At 35.9% G+C, this 21274-nt stretch overlaps 1 protein-coding gene and 1 long non-coding RNA gene across 2 annotated transcripts in view; one reads left to right on the top strand and one right to left on the bottom strand.

The window, feature by feature from the left end:
- LOC134659770 (modular serine protease-like) overlaps nucleotides 1-11064 on the bottom strand; it is a 32123-nt gene extending 21059 nt beyond the window's left edge. Inside the window, exons 1-2 of the mRNA XM_063515471.1 lie at nucleotides 10993-11064; nucleotides 900-951 (exon numbers count right to left, since the gene is read on the bottom strand). Of these exons, the coding sequence (XP_063371541.1) occupies nucleotides 900-951; nucleotides 10993-11026 (86 nt within the window). The 5' untranslated portion in view covers nucleotides 11027-11064. The remainder of the gene's footprint in view (nucleotides 1-899; nucleotides 952-10992) is intronic.
- LOC134659713 (uncharacterized) overlaps nucleotides 1-21274 on the top strand; it is a 247646-nt gene that overhangs the window by 158109 nt on the left and 68263 nt on the right. The gene's annotated exons all lie outside the window — the stretch shown is intronic.

The following is a 21274-nucleotide window of genomic DNA, read 5'->3' as shown; positions in this document are numbered from 1 at the left end:
TTTTAAGCTAGGAACTTGAAACTTCGTAAATATATATGTTATTAAAATACAAGAAAACTAATTTCAGCGTTATTGAATATTCATCCCCTAAAGTGGTGAAAAAGGGGTTGAACGTTTGTATGGATATCAAACATTTTTTCGAACGCGGGACTTGAATCTTTGTATTTCGGGATATTATTAAAATACAGGGAAAGTAATTTCAGCGTTTTGTATAATTCATCCCCTAACAGGGTTAAACAGGGGTTGAATGTTTGAATCCATTACAAATGCTTTGAAACTTCTTAGAAAGGCATAATAGCCGATTACAAAAAAAGTAATTGCAACGTTTTTGGAAATTCAACCCCTAAGGGGGTTAAAAGGAGATGAAAGTTCGTCTTAGGGTGCAAATTTTATTTAAAGCTAGGAACTTGAAACTTCGTAAATATGTATTTAGGTAGTAGGTTTTATTAAATAGAGGACATGAAAATCTTCTAAGGGGGTTTAGAGGGATTACATCGAGTACAATTTTATTCAGTTAGGGGCTTGAAACTTCGTAGGTTGTGAAAGACAAGTCTCATGCGTCGTATAATATTAATAATTAAGAAATGATTAACCGTCCTACCGCAATCTCTTGCTGCATAATGTTCTAAGCTAATGTAGAATATATAACCACCAATATACAAATCCACGCGTACGAAGTCGCGGGCAACAGCTAGTACTTAAATACATAGAAAACAACCATGACTCAGGAACAAATATCTGTGCTCATCACACAAATAAATGCCCTTACTGGGATTCGAACCCAGGACCGCGGCTTCACAGGCAGGGTCACTACCCACTAGGCCAGACCGGACGTCAATTCCAGGATTCCTAGTCTATGAAGGTAGGTATCAAAATGATGCCGAAAAGTTGTTATTTACCTGCAAAAGTTAATCTGGTCGGGGTAAACCGCTGTCAAAACCGGTGGTGAGGCTAAAATAAAACAAAACAATTTACTTTTAATAAATAAAACAAATATACAAAGGTCGGGTATTATATCACTACATAGTATAAAACAAAGTCGTTTCCCGCTGTCTGTCTGTCCCTATGTATGCTTAGATCTTTAAAACTACGCAACGGATGTTGATGCGGTTTTTTTAAATAGAGTGATTCAAGAGGAAGGTTTATGTATAATTTGTTGACCCGTGCGAAGCCGGGGCGGGTCGCTAGTATATTATAGTAGAAAAGCTTAGCCGTAGGAAAAACGTGAATTTTATTTTAGTTTTTTACCTCCTATCCTACGTCTTAGCAAAAAAAAGAGTAAAAGTCAAGATGTCAACAGTGTCTCATTAATAAATAACTAAATAAATATTATAGGACATTCTTACACAGATTGACTAAGTCCCACAGTAAGCTCAAGAAGGCTTGTGTTGTGGGTACTGAGACAACGATACATATAATATACAAATACATAAATACATAGAAAACACCCAAGACTCACGAACAAATATCTGTACTCATCACACAAATTAATGCCCTTACCGGGATTCGAACCCAGGACCATCGGCTTCACAGGCAGGGTCACTACCCACTAGGCCAGATCATGCAGACGTCATAATATACCTACACTAATATGTAGGTTTGTGAGCATAGACGGATGTAGGTACCTACCCTACCTACTAGGTAAGTAGAAATACAGCTAAGATGGTTTTGCTTTGCTAATGGTCTGTACGATACCGTTACGACCCCGATTGCCAGACAAAAGGCATACCTATCTAGGTACTGAGAATCCCCAGGTGGGGATTTCCCGTAAAATTAATCTTGCTCTGAGGTCACGGACACGGAACATAACGCCATACGAGTACATGAATGGACTTCATTCATAAATTGGGTACGTAGTACTTGGGTACTACGTTACGCCGTTTTATCCTCCTAAGGCCCAAGGTCCTACCTATAGTACCTATTCAGTTCGATGTAACGTAAACCATGTTCAATTGGAACAGAGTCGCTTTTGCTTTGTTTCGTTCAATTTTTAAACCACGCAAAATCCTCTATTTCCTACAATTTAGGTTCAAATTTCAGTGGCAAATTTTGGATTTGGAGGTTATAGCATTTTCAAACAGCTTGGGTATCGGTGATAGATGTAATCTCAAATCGGTCAGGCCCCGTAGCCAACATGCCAATCGCTATCGCTACGTAGCGAACGAAATGCAACTGTCACTGTCGCACTAATATGGAAGAGTGATAGAGAGACACAAAGCGATTCGATGGCGAAGCGCAAGCGGACGTCACCTTGGCTAGGCCGTCAGGTTCGGCCATTTTTCTATATTTCAAATGTACTTACATAATTATAGTGTAATTAAATGAAATCAGTTTATAGCTAAATAGGCTGGCCTTGACCGACAATGGAGTTCTTACAGATGGCGTGCAGCGGCCTATTGTTCTGAAGAAAGCGCCCTTTACCTTGCAAACGGGGGCATGAGTCACCGTGCCCATTACTCGTAGACCACGGCGTTGCCAGACTAGACTATACTATAGCTGTATGCCAGACTATAAGTGGAGTCCAGACGAGACAAATTTTCGCCAATCTGATGAAATTGTCCGATCAAATCAGAACGTGCAGACGCAAACATCAATTTGATTCCTCGATCAAATCAGCAGGTGCGGACACAAAAATGCCAATTTTCGAAGTTAGTATCTATGGAATGCAAATTGGTGATTAAATTGTGTACGTGTGGACGTTAGATGAGATTGGCGCCTATTATTTTCCTGATCAAATCGGTCGATTTGCCCAGCTCGTCTGGAATCTACAATAGTCTAACTATGGTCTGGCATACAGGTCAAACACATTTTAGTACAAGTTACAGTCAAAAAAAGGTCAGATGGCAGTCGCTTTCATAAAAACTAGTGCCTATGCCAATTCTTGGGATTAATTGTCAAGCGGACCCCAGGCTCCCATGAGCCATGGCACAGGGCGGACACGCCATACATCAAAAACGATTTGCGTTTATATGTGTGCGCGGCACGTCTGTACACGAGTCATTGTGTATGTGTGCGTAAGTCGCTCTACTGAGAGCATGCCAGAAGTCCGTCAGATTCATGTCGCGGCCAGTCGCGGGGCGAGGTAATCCGAGTCGGGGTGGGGCGGTTCTGTATGATAATACTATTACTTATTCTGTGGCCATGGCAAAATACCGGGACTATGCGAGGAAGATGATGTGGATGAATGTCGATGTCAAGAGAGGAAAATGGGGACGTTTGTATGGAGAAGCGGTCCACTATCCTCTTAACTAAACTACAATATAAGTCACAGATAAATAACAATTATCGATATACTCGTGATGACCTTGACCCCCGCGATACAGGCCATGCCTAGTGCGGGGTTCACTGTAATGTGCCTGTTAAACTTTTATTGTCAATAAAGTTATTGTTATTAAATAATAACTAAAATATACTAAATAATAAATAAGTATTTACTATACAGTGTGTGGCCTATAACGCGGGCGAATAATTAAAACGTAGATTCTACTACTCAAACAATAAAACTTTTGTTCGACAACTTTTTGAAATTATGTAGTCTTAAAATTGTCCCTTTTTCAAACAAACTAAATAATATTTTCAATGTACTTTAAATTCCGTCTAATTGACATCGCCCGTCAGTCTTGTCACCGTACAGGCATAATCAATTTCGTGATACATTGCGTGTTCGATTAAATTTTAAAGTGTTTTAAAATACAAACCACAAGTTATTTTTAAAAGTCGCTGAACAAACATTGTCTAGTTTGAGGAGTAGAATCTACGTTTTAATTTTTCGCCCGCGTTATAGGCCACACACTGTATAGTAAATACTTATTAATTATTTAATATCTGGGAGACCGAGCTTTGCTCGGAAAACATATAAAAACTCAAAAATGCGCGTTTTCCCAGAGATAAACCTAGCTAGATCGATTTTTCGCCCCCGAAAACCCCCATATAGCAAATTTCATCGAAATCGTTAGGGCCATTCCCGAGATCCCCGAAATATATATGCATATAAATAAATAAATATGCAAGAATTGCTCGTTTAAAGGTATTAGATAAATAAATATGCAAGAATTGCTCGTTTAAAGGTATTAGATATAAAATTGACTCGAAGTTCAATCGACCTCCAGCCAAACAGGTTTCATGCGAAATTGATGCACGGATCATTTAAATCACTAATATATGTATAGATAAACCAAAAAAACTACATTTAGATCCGAACTATGCAGGAACTATGTCTCAGTTAGTCAGTTATAATCGAAGTTCCACTGTAGGTTTTATTGTACCTACCTACTATAATTTAGATTAGTTATGAGACTAACCTTTGAACGCTTTTTATCATTTGTTGTCATGATAATGTCGATTTAACATGATTTAACTAATAGAATAGCTACCATTAACACACTTAATCATTAATTTCTTATTCATCCAGAATAGAATTAACTAAGTAAGTATTACATATTTTACCTCCGTAACCATTCCGTAAGATATTAAATTCGTTTCATATTTTTTTAGGTTATGCTTTTTTATAGTTTTACGTAAGTATTATACGTTTTAATAAGTAGGTACTTATGACTTATTTACGTTTTACCTACACTTGAGTATAAGGTGTATTCGGGTATTTCCGAATGAACGAATAGTGGCTGATAATTGGAAATTAAACGAACTTACCTGTAAGTGAAGTTCATTTCAATTATATTAGCTGCACAAACTTCGAAATGATATATAACTATGTAGTACGCGCTTATCATTTTAGCCTATTCCATGAATGTTACAGAGAGGCAAAGCCAAAATTAAAAATATGTATCTGATTTATGAACGTAACTCCTACGTTGAACGGTTCCCGCGCTGTCAACTGTCAATGTCATTTAGTTTAGAGTAACAAGCCAAGACATAACACTTTCACTGCCAGTAGCCCGCTAGGGTTCTCTATTCTTAGGTACTTATCGCTACAAAGCGGAAAAAACATATAGTATCCGCTATGCTTGTAGCTCACGCTGGCAGTGAATATGCCAATAGATGGAACAACTTGGCCCCCAATTCAGCAAAGCCAATATTACCATAACTTTGACAGGGATTATAGGTACACGAATCCCTGGTTGTCTCAGGACAACGTGGGTACTGGGTGGGATGGGTTATCATTTCGAAGTTTGTGCAGCTAATATAATTGAAATGAACTTCACTTACAGGTAAGTTCGTTTAATTTCCAATTATTATTACGCTGCACAAACTTCTTCAATGATATATAACTATGTAGATGTTTAGAGATAAGTATTCAAAGTTTGTTTTGGCTTTGTATTATAACAATGAAATCGTTGATTAACAATGATTTATTATTTCATTTTAAATTGGGTACCTTTTTAGTTATCTGTAACTATTTCCAAAATATAGGTAGGTATGTATATTTAGTTTACAACATTATTTAGAGATCTAGTGATATCATTTCATCAAACTGTCTATCGTATAGTATATAGATAGTTGAAACAAAAATAATTTGATCCTTATTTAGTAATAGGTAAGTATTTTCATTTATACCACCAAATACCACATAAAAACTTAATTATTATAGGAATATCAAAGAAATCAAAGGATAGCATGAGATGCAATTATTGGCGAATACAACAACTAAGTATAAGCAACTCTTGGCAGTGTGTTGCTGGTTACACCTTTAAGTAACACTTATTTTCTCATTTATCATAGTAAGAATTTACCAAAATTATTGGATGGAACCATGATTATGAAATTGAGAAATATCATTAAGTACAAGAATCACTCCACCTTGATGTTTTTCTTCCACTAATATTAACTCCTAAACGATTTACGGTTGACACCAACACATAACAGGTTAAATAGGTGGTGAAAATAAAAATAAATCTTTTAAGAATTGACTTAATCCCTCTACAAATCGTTTGGGAAGTGATTTTTTCATGATTTTGAGGGCAATAAATAATCACTAACAAGTTAATAACTACCATCACGAATATTATTGTTCATTATTTATATATAGGTAATCAATGTTTTACACCTCATTCAATTTAAAATTAGTGTTTTCCCTGAAAAAAATAATGCTATGGATAGCATGGGTTGCTGAAATTTATCAATCAGAATAACAGTAAAGTTTGATGTTTTATCAAGGACAGGGTTTTGCACGTTGTGTACAATCACAACAGCTAATAAAAGTGATAAAGTAATTTCTTACTTTTTCTTAATACTGTAATGAATAATTTTCATTAGTTGGTGACATTGTTAATCAATAATTTAAGACCGATTAAGGGTACTAGGTCACACTTTAAGGTTGAGTTTTGTGTAATCGAAAAAACGTTCTTCATAAAGTGTTCAATTCTATCATTTGAGGAGAGCCTATTCTCCAATAAAAGCACAAGAGCAGATTTACAATTATTTACACATCTATACCTAGCTCCCTCATTACATAAGTAATGCTATTAAAACGGCAAGCACTTCTGAAACAGATGCCATAAAATAATTAATGTAATTATTTTTACATAACATACACCAGTATTTCAAGTGTGTGTGTGTGTGTGTGCTTGACGGTGTAGGGCGCAAGGGATTACACTGTACTGTACTCCTTTCTCCTCTTCCTCTTCTCCTTCAGTGATGGCTGATGGCACTTCCTGGATAACACTAGGGTAACCAGGATAAAACGCTGTTGAAACTTGAAACCAGTTAATAAAATATGCTTTTATATATGAGAGCTGGGGCGCAAATCTATACAATTATATGTAAGTACATAGGTATGCATATAAATATTTCGTAAACTGAGTAGTTACAATGACCGTGCCTTGATGCCTTCTACTTTTCCTAAATTTTAATACCTTAGATTTCGTTTCAGTTGGAAGGAAAACATAGATAAAATATTTTTTGCAAAAGCATCTAAGTACTTATGTAGAAAAAACATCTGGGTTACTTCACCAGGATATTTGTATAATATCCAATAACTCGGTAGGTATATGGATTTCCAAAATGTTGTAAGAAATTTCAAATTTAATTTTCGTTAAATCTGAAATCTTACATTATTTTCTCTCAATCAGCTTATGACACTTGAAGCACATATAGCATTTAAGTAGAATATTGTAATGTCTCTTTTCACACCACTGCTAATGTTCCTAGACATAAAAATACTGTATTTCATTTCACCGGTTTATAAATAATTGCGATAGCTGTGTTGTCTTCTCTCAGATGTATCTCAGTGTGGTAAACCGGAAAAGAGGGTCTTTAAACATAAACAAGACCACCATAACCTGAACAAAATTAATGTACCTAATGCATTCTATTAGGCTCATTTAATAATTTCCACACGGGTGTAAGTGTTACTGTAATTAAATATCTGCAAAAAATATATATTTATAAACCTTTATTTTAATTAGCCATCAATATACGAAATTCAGTATAGGTACTTTTATCTATTCAGCTCTTTAAATACACACATAACCATATTCATTGGCCAAACTTGTAGCTATAGGTACAACAACCCATTTATATGAGCAAAGTTCATTAAAACTAATAACAATGCGACCAATATATAAAGGACTTTATCTGTTGTTTAAGTTTGTATTTGTCCTTATCGGCTAAAGAAATAATTCTAGTATTACCCAGCTTTCTGAGGTAAGTACTAAGGAGCTAGTTTCATTTGATTATAACTGCATATAGGTAATGGTATCAAGACTAATTAAGTGTATTTTGTATATGTATGCACCTACATAGTATAAAAAACATTTATAATAATGAGCTTCAACAATAGATATATAATCTAAACAATTGCTCATTATGTGACCTCTAGATCTTAGACACTTCATGAAAGGTCTGACACATATCGACACCTAGTCTAATAGTCTAATAATTGGACTTATGTTGTCATTACTTCATTAGTTTCACAACAGTTCCAATTCCCTGTTGACAACCTGTCAGATCCCACGGCTCAGATTTGAGCCAGAACGCTTATGGGTGACGTCACACCTGGGAGTTGACGGGTTAAACTGCTTAGTTGCAATAAATTGACTTCTTAAATATATAGGTATCTGTATTTATTTCTCTTAGGATTTGGTAGAGAAAATATTAAAGTCAATATTAAACTGTATAAAGTGTACATTATTTTATAAGAACATCATAGGCATATACACACAGTATATATCACAGTCACATAGTTTTCTAGTATTTGACTATCAATTTCACAGAATTGATCATATTTCGGAATTGTAACCTTCGGTATTGGCACTGACAAAAATTTAATTTTGTATGACAAAATCCTTGTAAATATTGAATATGATGTCACTGCAATTAAAGAAGTGTATTTAAATAAACCACAGCTTTTGAGAATTTGTTCTAAATGAACACAGGCTGTTGTAATGTCACTTGAGTGCGACCACATTGTGACTGCAGAGAGGAAAGTGTTGCTCCGCTTCTTTATCGCTGCTTTTGACCAGGGTTTTTGTATGTTGTAATGTTAAATGAATACTTTATTATATGAAACAAATACAAGTAACAGCAAAACATACATTGGAAAATATGATTGATAATTGAGCCCTTGAAGTTGAAGTACCGGGCCGTAAGCCATTCGTTTTTCTGCTAGATTTTCTTATAATATCACTTGTCGACAGCATGTTTAAAAATAAAATAAAAAATCTCTAATGCCATTTATTGTGCTTTAGTATTTAAAGGACCACTGCCTTAGCGAAGATTCTCAGTGATGATAATCACACAAAAGACGGTCAGTCACTTAAAAGCGACACCAGCTTGTCATAGCCGGTTTCAGCACAAAATTGATTGAGAGCTAAATCATCACAGTTAGCAAACAAATACTTAGCCTTGTTCCTTACTGACAAGCATCTCACCAATAGAGCACCAATAAAATTTTTACAGCGCAGATTATTTTGCATAATCTTGTTTGGGTCATACTGGTTTTGTAATGTTCTTAATTGTACATCTGAAAACAAACAACGAGGTTGTCCTATTAGGATTTTTCCATATCCAAATTTCTGGTGCCTCCGTCCCATGATGTCAAGATTTACTCGCTTAATTCCTTGCTTGCTGAAATAAGAATATATGTTTTAATTCACCTACTTGAAGTCATAGTACATACCAAGAGACGGCCTAACTTTGCATACCACATTGATTAACTCATGGGGTTAAGAGCCGTGTCTAGTCTACAAAACCCAGTTCTAGCAAGACTTGTGGCCTTCCACTGCCATTGGCAGGTAGGATATGAGCCATATCTCAGTGCTGTTAGTAAGGAATAAGTGACAACACCACAATGCCCCAAAGATACTGGCATTGAATGCACCTAGTATTAGTATGTGAAAGATTGCCAAGTCCAAATATCATCAGAGATACCTAGGTTAGTACTCCAAAAAGCTTAGTATAGCTATTTTGCAAACAGATGCACCTAGAATAGTGCTCCAGAATGCAGTGCACAGCTCAGTCACCATGTGCAGTTAGCAGACAGACACACCTATAATAGTGGCCCAGAATGCACAGTGCACAGCACAACCACCGTGTGCAGGTAGCAGACAGATGCACCTAGAATAGTGCTCCAGAATGCACAGTGCTCAGCACAACCACCGTGTGCGGTTAGCAGACAGATGCACCTAGAATAGTGCTCCAGAATGCACAGTGCACAGCACAACCACCGTGTGCAGTTAGCAGACAGATGCACCTAGAATAGTGCTCCAGAATGCAGTGCACAGCTCAGTCACCATGTGCAGTTAGCGGACAGATATACACCTAGCTAGAATAGTGTTCCAAAAAATCCAGAATGCACAGGTTAGCACAAACGTCGAAAATCATGAACAAATATTTCTTACCTTGCGTTTATTTTCTTTCGGAATTTTAGATATGTACATTCGGTCGCTGGCGAGCGAGGAGGGCACAGATTGCTTTTTATACGCCACGCGAAAATCGCTTTTTTCTCTACGCCGCTGGCGGAGATGGAGATGATGATGCTGCTAGATTCTTATTTTGATATGCAACATGTCCGGGTGGATAGTCATGCTATCCACGAAACGACGCCGCCTTTGACCTTGGTCGCGAAAGTAGCATTTTCTTCTTCAATCTTCTTGTATTTTCTTCCAATTTTGTAATTGGTCGGACTGTCGTACACTAATATTTTATTTTTTCACATATTTATTATATATTTACTATTATTTCCTATTAAAAAAGTTATATTTTATTAAGCCCTAATGGTCTAGGCTAACATGAATAAACACAATGACATTGACAGTTGACAGCGCGGGAACCGTTCAACGTAGGAGTTACGTTCATAAATCAGATACATATTTTTAATTTTGGCTTTGCCTCTCTGTAACATTCATGGAATAGGCTAAAATGATAAGCGCGTACTACATAGTTATATATCATTGAAGAAGTTTGTGCAGCGTAATAATAATTCCGAAAGCTTACTCTTACTACAACGGAATATGAGTGATTTTACCCGATTTCCGGAATTACCCGAATAAACCTTAATCTGTTCTCAAGCCATTGTTTCTGTCCCGGATACTAAAATAGCAGCCCCACTGATTAACAGTCCGCCGGACGAGATCGGCCTGTCACTTAAAACAAAAAGTTGACAGTTGCGAACAACTGACAGGCAGATACCGTCCCGGACTGTTAATCAGTGGGCCCGTTTATACTTATTTGCCAATTTACTAGCCAGGCCCGATTTGATACGACCCGATTCAAAGAGTAGTATAATATGATACGATTTTTGTACAAACGACGGGTTTCTTACACGAGTTGGGGCAATAGAACTACCTTTTTAAAAAACTCAATTAAGAAACGATTAAACAACAATCAAAAGTTCCAAACTTCAAAAGTGATGATAAATTAGACAGGTATAGATACGAATTTTGTACAAAAAATACAGACGATTTACACGAATTCTCAATTAAGTTTTAATTTTAGTAGGATATAAAAACAAGCGTACCTAGTCAATTACGAATCGATTAAACAATAATAAAGCTCAAGGCTTCAAATATAATAACTAAATAAACATCAACTCACCAAAAAACGCCAAAACTATGATATAACGGAACATTTTATATTTATAACACACTCTTTATCACATATCACAACATTCACAACCGTTAGCACGTTAATGAACATGCATATATGTCATTAATTTGATATCAAATGAACTATAATTAGTTTTCTAGTAATAATAAACACGTCACGGACAGAAAACCATCTCGCTGGGAAGTCCTTAGGCGACTGGGCAATACTAGTTTCTCAATCGTTTTCCTGTTATGTTGACCGGTTTTGTTTTTTATTTAGCATAGCAATTGTGATAATGTAGGTATGTGTCATCGCTCTCATCTTTATTGTGGATTATTTTTGACAGCTTTACAGAATTATGAACTGAAATATAATTATATATGTCTTAAATTTAAGAAAAGGAGGGGTTCGTCACTTTTAACCAACTTCAAGATTTCAAAAGGAATTTCTCAAGTCGGTTCTATTTTTTTAATGTTTGTAGTTCCATAACTCCGTCGACCGATTTTGAAAATTCTTTTTTTTATTTAAAGAATATCTAGTATACCTACCTACATTTAGTTGAGTAAATTAGTAAGAGTGGTGGAGGGGGGTTTGTTCATTAACTAAATGTAATAAGTGGAATAAAATAAATCCACTCGACTAAATCACAGAGTAATCTACTCGACAAAATGTTTGGTGTTCAGACACGTTTAGTAACTAAAATACTACCATATAGTTGGGGAGCCAACGATGCTAAATGTGTACTTACTCGAGCGTCGTACAGACCTATTAAATCGAAAGATTAGATGATAAGAAGAAAAAAAAGTTATATAAAGTTTTTTTTCCAGCGAGCCGGAAAGCGTCTACAATTTTTTTTTAATTTCGGGAGGTTGGTGAAGGGTTAAAAAATCGTTAACGTAAAATGGGGTGAGTAGGGTTCGCGGGGAGAGTTGGGGTATGAATGGGGAGAGAAGGGATGAAAGGGGGGTGAGATGGGATTTTAAGGCTACTGCTACAAAAATAATGTATTCCAATTTAATTTGGAGCTATAGTAATACTCATAATAAAAAAAAATCGATCCAACAATCTTCCAAAATCACTTTTGTATGAAATCCCATCTCACCCCAATTACGAGGGACTACGGGGTGAGGTGGGATTTCCTGTTTATCGTAAAAGTTATGAAATGGAACTACCCAAAATAAAATAAAAACTAAAATACAAACGTCCGGAACACTTATTATATACACCATTCAGTTTGCATATGTAAAAATAAAATGTTATCGAGGTTTGAATGTCAGTTTTGCCCCTACTCACCCCATTTTACGGTATGCAGTTTGTGGGTTTGGTCGTTTTTGTCCACGTTAATGCAATATTTTTTCTATAACTTATAGGTAATATAACACTTATTTTTAGGCATTTTCTTAATCTGACGAACACAAGTTTGACGCCTAATTTTTACATTGTAACCGTCAGATTGGAAATGCGTGCAAATAATTATCAGATTTAGTAATAGCACAATTATAGCGTTAATTTGAACTAGTATGACCAAATCCACAATCTGCTTAACAATTTGTTGAACCCCCCACCAACCCCACACCAACCAAGGGCTCAACATGGATGGCTAAAAGGGGTAAAGGTAGACTACACGGGGTAGCAAGATATCACTCATATCTTCACCTGACGCGCTTGAGTAAACACAAAAATCCCCTCTTGGGCTCCCCTACTATTACTAACATAACGTAGTCCAAACTAGCTTTTACCGCTAGGCCACCAGGCGCTTGTATATCACGGCGTGACACTAAATTGAACCAATTAGCCCATTTATTCTTAATTCTGAAAATTACAACTTCAAAGTATATACAGTCAGCAGTAGAAGTTGCTAAGCGGGCCAGGTGTTCAAAATTATATTGATGCGACTTTATTGTTACAGAATAAGAGCGTGTCAAGGTAATTTTGAACACCTCGCCCGCTTAGGAACTTCTGCCGCTGACTGTACGTATTCAAATGTAAAAACACAAAGGATTTATGGTCGGGGCCAAAGAAAAATACTTATATTTTTATCGAATTATTTTAATATGAAGTGTAAGGTTATTTAATTTCAGTGCCACACAATATGCTAAAATTAGCATATTGTGTGGCACTGAAATTATTTACAGATTATTGTTAAATGAAATGTACATATGTACACACAATCAAATTCATGTTCAGTCAAAAACGTTTATAACGACATCGATCTGGGTGACTTATCCGCAGGCCACAAAAACAGCAAACAACAACAAGATCTCTTTTGTACTAAAATTTACACTATCATTTATATTATAATAATATAAATAAATAACAGTAAAAATAGTTATTTGTACAACAAGAGATCAAAGTTTGATATTTCTTCGAGTGCTTATTTTGAGTCCCGTGCAAGCGAAATATTCTATACTACGCTCGATTCTATACTCGCTACGCTCGTGAATCTAATTTAGAATATTGAGCGTAGTAAGGGACTCAAAAGCGCACGAGATGTAAATAACTTTGATCTCGTGTAGTTCACAAAACTTTTCACCTCAGCAGTGAGAACATATTAGAGAACCCGAAAATGTATTCCTTCTTCATCACTTACCTCTATTCACTCATGTTTTCTTAAGATATACCAACAATTAAGTTTTCACCTCAGCAGCTCGAACAAGGGTACTTTGCTACTTAAAAACAGTGAGCAAAATCGCATTTTGCTCACTGAGTGAGACAAAATGAGCAAAATGCGATTTTGCTCACTCAGTGAGCAAAATGTGATTTTGCTCACTGTTTTTAAGTAGCAAAGTACCCTTGTTCGAGCTGCTGAGGTGAAAAAAATAAAAAAGCCTTTTATTCCGACTCATATCTAAAGATTACAATCTAAGGTTAAATTTAACTTATAGTAATTACAGTGAGACACTGAGTAAACAAGTTAGGAGGTTGGTGCTCTATAAATATTTTGATACTTAGCATTTAGCATATTTGGCATAGAACTCATGTAAATTTTTTGGTGATGAATTAGTATTACGATATTATTATTACGCTGCACAAACTTCTTCAATGATATATAACTATGTAGTACGCGCTTATCATTTTAGCCTATTCCATGAATGTTACAGAGAGGCAAAGCCAAAATTAAAAATATGTATCTGATTTATGAACGTAACTCCTACGTTGAACGGTTCCCGCGCTGTCAACTGTCAATGTCATTGTGTTTATTCATGTTAGCCTAGACCATTAGGGCTTAATAAAATATAACTTTTTTAATAGGAAATAATAGTAAATATATAATAAATATGTGAAAAAATAAAATATTAGTGTACGACAGTCCGACCAATTACAAAATTGGAAGAAAATACAAGAAGATTGAAGAAGAAAATGCTACTTTCGCGACCAAGGTCAAAGGCGGCGTCGTTTCGTGGATAGCATGACTATCCACCCGGACATGTTGCATATCAAAATAAGAATCTAGCAGCATCATCATCTCCATCTCCGCCAGCGGCGTAGAGAAAAAAGCGATTTTCGCGTGGCGTATAAAAAGCAATCTGTGCCCTCCTCGCTCGCCAGCGACCGAATGTACATATCTAAATTTCCGAAAGAAAATAAACGCAAGGTAAGAAATATTTGTTCATGATTTTCGACGTTTGTGCTAACCTGTGCATTCTGGATTTTTTGGAACACTATTCTAGCTAGGTGTATATCTGTCCGCTAACTGCACATGGTGACTGAGCTGTGCACTGCATTCTGGAGCACTATTCTAGGTGCATCTGTCTGCTAACTGCACACGGTGGTTGTGCTGTGCACTGTGCATTCTGGAGCACTATTCTAGGTGCATCTGTCTGCTAACCGCACACGGTGGTTGTGCTGTGCACTGTGCATTCTGGAGCACTATTCTAGGTGCATCTGTCTGCTACCTGCACACGGTGGTTGTGCTGTGCACTGTGCATTCTGGGCCACTATTATAGGTGTGTCTGTCTGCTAACTGCACATGGTGACTGAGCTGTGCACTGCATTCTGGAGCACTATTCTAGGTGCATCTGTTTGCAAAATAGCTATACTAAGCTTTTTGGAGTACTAACCTAGGTATCTCTGATGATATTTGGACTTGGCAATCTTTCACATACTAATACTAGGTGCATTCAATGCCAGTATCTTTGGGGCATTGTGGTGTTGTCACTTATTCCTTACTAACAGCACTGAGATATGGCTCATATCCTACCTGCCAATGGCAGTGGAAGGCCACAAGTCTTGCTAGAACTGGGTTTTGTAGACTAGACACGGCTCTTAACCCCATGAGTTAATCAATGTGGTATGCAAAATTAGGCCGTCTCTTGGTATGTACTATGACTTCAAGTAGGTGAATTAAAACATTTATTCTTATTTCAGCAAGCAAGGAATTAAGCGAGTAAATCTTGACATCATGGGACGGAGGCACCAGAAATTTGGATATGGAAAAATCCTAATAGGACAACCTCGTTGTTTGTTTTCAGATGTACAATTAAGAACATTACAAAACCAGTATGACCCAAACAAGATTATGCAAAATAATCTGCGCTGTAAAAATTTTATTGGTGCTCTATTGGTGAGATGCTTGTCAGTAAGGAACAAGGCTAAGTATTTGTTTGCTAACTGTGATGATTTAGCTCTCAATCAATTTTGTGCTGAAACCGGCTATGACAAGCTGGTGTCGCTTTTAAGTGACTGACCGTCTTTTGTGTGATTATCATCACTGAGAATCTTCGCTAAGGCAGTGGTCCTTTAAATACTAAAGCACAATAAATGGCATTAGAGATTTTTTATTTTATTTTTAAACATGCTGTCGACAAGTGATATTATAAGAAAATCTAGCAGAAAAACGAATGGCTTACGGCCCGGTACTTCAACTTTAAGGGCTCAATTATCAATCATATTTTCCAATGTATGTTTTGCTGTTACTTGTATTTGTTTCATATAATAAAGTATTCATTTAACATTACAACATACAAAAACCCTGGTCAAAAGCAGCGATAAAGAAGCGGAGCAACACTTTCCTCTCTGCAGTCACAATGTGGTCGCACTCAAGTGACATTACAACAGCCTGTGTTCATTTAGAACAAATTCTCAAAAGCTGTGGTTTATTTAAATACACTTCTTTAATTGCAGTGACATCATATTCAATATTTACAAGGATTTTGTCATACAAAATTAAATTTTTGTCAGTGCCAATACCGAAGGTTACAATTCCGAAATATGATCAATTCTGTGAAATTGATAGTCAAATACTAGAAAACTATGTGACTGTGATATATACTGTGTGTATATGCCTATGATGTTCTTATAAAATAATGTACACTTTATACAGTTTAATATTGACTTTAATATTTTCTCTACCAAATCCTAAGAGAAATAAATACAGATACCTATATATTTAAGAAGTCAATTTATTGCAACTAAGCAGTTTAACCCGTCAACTCCCAGGTGTGACGTCACCCATAAGCGTTCTGGCTCAAATCTGAGCCGTGGGATCTGACAGGTTGTCAACAGGGAATTGGAACTGTTATGAAACTAATGAAGTAATGACAACATAAGTCCAATTATTAGACTATTAGACTAGGTGTCGATATGTGTCAGACCTTTCATGAAGTGTCTAAGATCTAGAGGTCACATAATGAGCAATTGTTTAGATTATATATCTATTGTTGAAGCTCATTATTATAAATGTTTTTTATACTATGTAGGTGCATACATATACAAAATACACTTAATTAGTCTTGATACCATTACCTATATGCAGCTATAATCAAATGAAACTAGCTCCTTAGTACTTACCTCAGAAAGCTGGGTAATACTAGAATTATTTCTTTAGCCGATAAGGACAAATACAAACTTAAACAACAGATAAAGTCCTTTATATATTGGTCGCATTGTTATTAGTTTTAATGAACTTTGCTCATATAAATGGGTTGTTGTACCTATAGCTACAAGTTTGGCCAATGAATATGGTTATGTGTGTATTTAAAGAGCTGAATAGATAAAAGTACCTATACTGAATTTCGTATATTGATGGCTAATTAAAATAAAGGGTTATAAATATATATTTTTTGCAGATATTTAATTACTTACAGTAACACTTACACCCGTGTGGAAATTATTAAATGAGCCTAATAGAATGCATTAGGTACATTAATTTTGTTCAGGTTATGGTGGTCTTGTTTATGTTTAAAGACCCTCTTTTCCGGTTTACCACACTGAGATACATCTGAGAGAAGACAACACAGCTATCGCAATTATTTATAAACCGGTGAAATGAAATACAGTATTTTTATGTCTAGGAACATTAGCAGTGGTGTGAAAAGAGACATTACAATATTATTATTACGCTGCACAAACTTCTTCAATGATAATTTTAACTTGTAGTACGTGCTTTATCATGTAGCCTGTTCCATGAATGTTACAGAGAGGCAAAGCCAAAATTAAAAATATGTATCTGATTTATGAACATAACTCCTACGTTGAACGATTCCCGCGCTGTCAACTGTCAATGTCATTGTGTTTATTCATGTTAGCCTAGACCATTAGGGCTTAATAAAATATAACTTTTTTAACAGGAAATAATAGTAAATATATAATAAATATGTGAAAAAATAAAATATTAGTGTACGACAGTCCGACCAATTACAAAATTGGAAGAAAATACAAGAAGACTGAAGAAGAAAATGCTACTTTCGCGACCAAGGTCAAAGGCGGCGTCGTTTCGTGGATAGCATGACTATCCACCCGGACATGTTGCATATCAAAATAAGAATCTAGCAGGGCATGGACGTAGGTACCTACTTTTTATTTTAGGTCTGCATCATCATCTCCATCTCCGCCAGCGGCGTAGAGAAAAAAGCGATTTTCGCGTGGCGTATAAAAAGCAATCTGTGCCCTCCTCGCTCGCCAGCGACCGAATGTTTAATACGTATCTAAAATTCCGAAAGGGAAATAAACGCAAAGTAGGAAATACAGTGGACCCAGTATCAAGTGCTTATTTGTTCATGATTTTCGACGTTTGTGCTACTTGTGCATTCTAGATTTTTTGGAACACTATTCTAGCTAGGTGTATATCTGTCCGCTAACTGCACATGGTGACTGAGCTGTGCACTGCATTCTGGAGCACTATTCTAGGTGCGTCTGTCTGCTAACTGCACACGGTGGTTGTGCTGTGCACTGTGCATTCTGGAGCACTATTCTAGGTGCATCTGTCTGCTAACCGCACACGGTGGTTGCGCTGTGCACTGTGCATTCTGGAGCACTATTCTAGGTGCCTCTGTCTGCTAACTGCACACGGTGGTTGTGCTGTGCACTGTGCATTCTGGGCCACTATTATAGGTGTGTCTGTCTGCTAACTGCACATGGTGACTGAGCTATGCACTGCAATCTGGAGCACTATTCTAGGTGCATCTGTTTGTAAAATGGCTATACTAAGCTTTTTGGAGTACTAACCTAGGTATCTCTGATGATATTTGAACTTGGCAATCTTTCACATACTAATACTAGGTGTGTTCAATGCCAGTATATTTGGGACATTGTGGTGTTGTCACTTATTCCTTACTAACAGCACTGAGATATGGCTCATATCCTACCTGCCAATGGCAGTGGACTTAAGGCCACAAGTCTTGCTAGAACTGGGTTTTGTGGCCCCATGAGTTAATCAATGTGGTATGCCAAATTAGGCCGTCTCTTGATATGTACTCATCTTCAAGTAGGTGAATTAAAATATTTATTCTTATTTCAGCAAGCAAGGAATTAAGCGAGTAAATCTTGACATCGTGAGACGGAGGCACCAGAAATCTGGATATGGAAAAATCCTAATAAGACAACCTCGTTGTTTGTTTTTTCAGATGTTTAATTAAGAACATTACAAAACCAGTATGACCCAAACAAGATTATGCAAAAATAATCTGCGTTGTAAAAATTTTATTGGCAGCGACTTGAACTGCGGCTGGTGAGATGCTTGTCAGTAATGAATAAGGCTAAGTATTTGTTTGCTAACTGTGATGATTTAGCTCTCAATCAATTTTGTGCTGCAACCGGCTGTCGCTTTTAAGTGACTGACTTTCATTTGTGTGACTGTCATCACTGAGAATCTTCGCTAAGGCAGCGGTCCTTTAAATACTATTAAAGCACAATAAATGGCATTAGAGATTTCTTTAAAACATGCTGTCGACAAGTGATATTATAAGAAAATCTAACAGAAAAACTAATAGCTTACGGCCCGGTACTTCAACTTCAAGGGCTCGATTATCAATCATATTTTCCAATGTATGTTTTGCTGTTACTATTTGTTTCATATAATAAAGTGTTCATTTAACATTACAACATACAAAAAACCCTGGTCAAAAGCAGCGATAAGGAAGCGGAGCAACACTTTCCTCTCTGCAGTCACAATGTGGTCGCACTCAAGTGACATTACAACAGCCTGTGTTCATTTAGAACAAATTCTCAAAAGCTGTGGTTTATTTAAATACACTTCTTTAATTGCAGTGACATCATATTTACAAGGATTCTGTCATACAAAATTAAATTTTTTGTCTGTGCTAATACCTAGAGGTATTCCGAAATATGATCAATTCTGTAAAAATTGATAGTCAAATACTAGAAAACTATGTGACTGTGATATATACTGTGTGTATATGCCTATGATGTCCTTATAAAATAATGTACACTTTATACAGTTTAATATTGACTTCAATATTTTCTCTACCAAATCCTAAGAGAAATAAATACAGATACCTATAGAAGAAGTAAATTTATTGCAACTAAGCAGTTTAAGTCAACAGGGAATTGGAACTGTTATGAAACTAATGAAGTAATGACATAAGTCCTTTTATTAGACTATTAGACTAGGTGTCGATATGTGTCAGACCTTTCATGAAGTGTCTAAGATCTAGAGGTCACATAATGAGCAATTGTTTAGATTATATATCTATTGTTGAAGCTTATTATTATAAATGTTATTTATACCATGTAGGTGCATACATATACAAGATACACTTAATTAGTCTTGATACCATTACCTATATGGAGCTATAATCAAATGAAATTAGCTCCTTAGTACTTACCTCAGAAAGCTGGGTAATACTATAATTATTTCTTTAGCCGATAAGGATAAATACAAACTTAAACAACAGATAAAGTCCTTTATATATTGGTCACATTGTAATTAGTTTTAATGAACTTTGCTCATATAAATGGGTTGTTGTACCTATAACTACAAGTTATAGGTACCTATAACTACAAGTTATAGATATTTAAGTTTGGCTAATGAATATGGTTATGTGTGTATTTAAAGAGCTGAATAGATAAAAGTACCTATACTGAATTTCGTATATTTTAAAGAAATACAATGCCAATATATCACCTAGTGTGACATAATTTGGTGGCTAATTAAAATAAAGGGTTATAAATATATATTTTTTCCAGATATTTAATTACTTACGGTAATACTTACACCCGTTTGGAAATTATTAAATAAGCCTAATAGAATGAATTAGGTACATTAATTTTGTTCAGGTTATGGTGGTCTTGTTTATGTTTAAAGACCCTCTTTTCCGGTTTACCACACTGAGATACATCTGAGAGAAGACAACACAGCTATCGCAATTATTTATAAACCGGTGAAATGAAATACAGTATTTTTTATGTCTAGGAACATTAGCAGTGGTGTGAAAAGAGAAATTACAATATTCTACTTAAATGCTATATGTGCTTTAAGTGTCATAAGCTGATTGAGAGAAAATAATGTAAGATTTCAGATTTAACGCAAATTAAATTTGAAATTCTTACAACATTTTGGAAATCCATATACCTCACGAGTTATTGGTTATTATATAAATATCCTGGTGAAGTAACCCAGATGTTTTTTCTACATAAGTAGATGCTTTTGCAAAAAATATTTTATCTATGTTTTCCTTCCAACTGAAACGAAATCTAAGGTATTAAAATTTAGGAAAAGTAGAAGGCATCAAGGCACGGTCATTGTAACTACTCAGTTTACAAAATATTTACACGCATATGTACATATAATTGTATAAGATTTGCGCCCCAACTCTCATTTATAAAAACATATTTTATTAACTGGTTTCAAGTTTCAACAGCGGTTACCCCATTATCCATTATCCTGGTTACCCCAGTGTTATCCAGGAAGTGCCATCAGCCATCACTGAAGGAGAAGAGGAAGAGGAGAAAGGAGTACAGTACGGTGTAATCCCTTGCGCCCAACACCGTCAAGCACACACACACACACAGTACACACTTGAAATACTGGTGTATGTTATGTAAAAATAAT

The sequence above is a fragment of the Cydia amplana genome, chromosome 25 (assembly GCF_948474715.1).
Source record: "Cydia amplana chromosome 25, ilCydAmpl1.1, whole genome shotgun sequence".
Classification (NCBI taxonomy): Eukaryota; Metazoa; Arthropoda; class Insecta; order Lepidoptera; family Tortricidae; genus Cydia; species Cydia amplana.
This window is presented reverse-complemented; position numbering and strand designations above follow the sequence as displayed.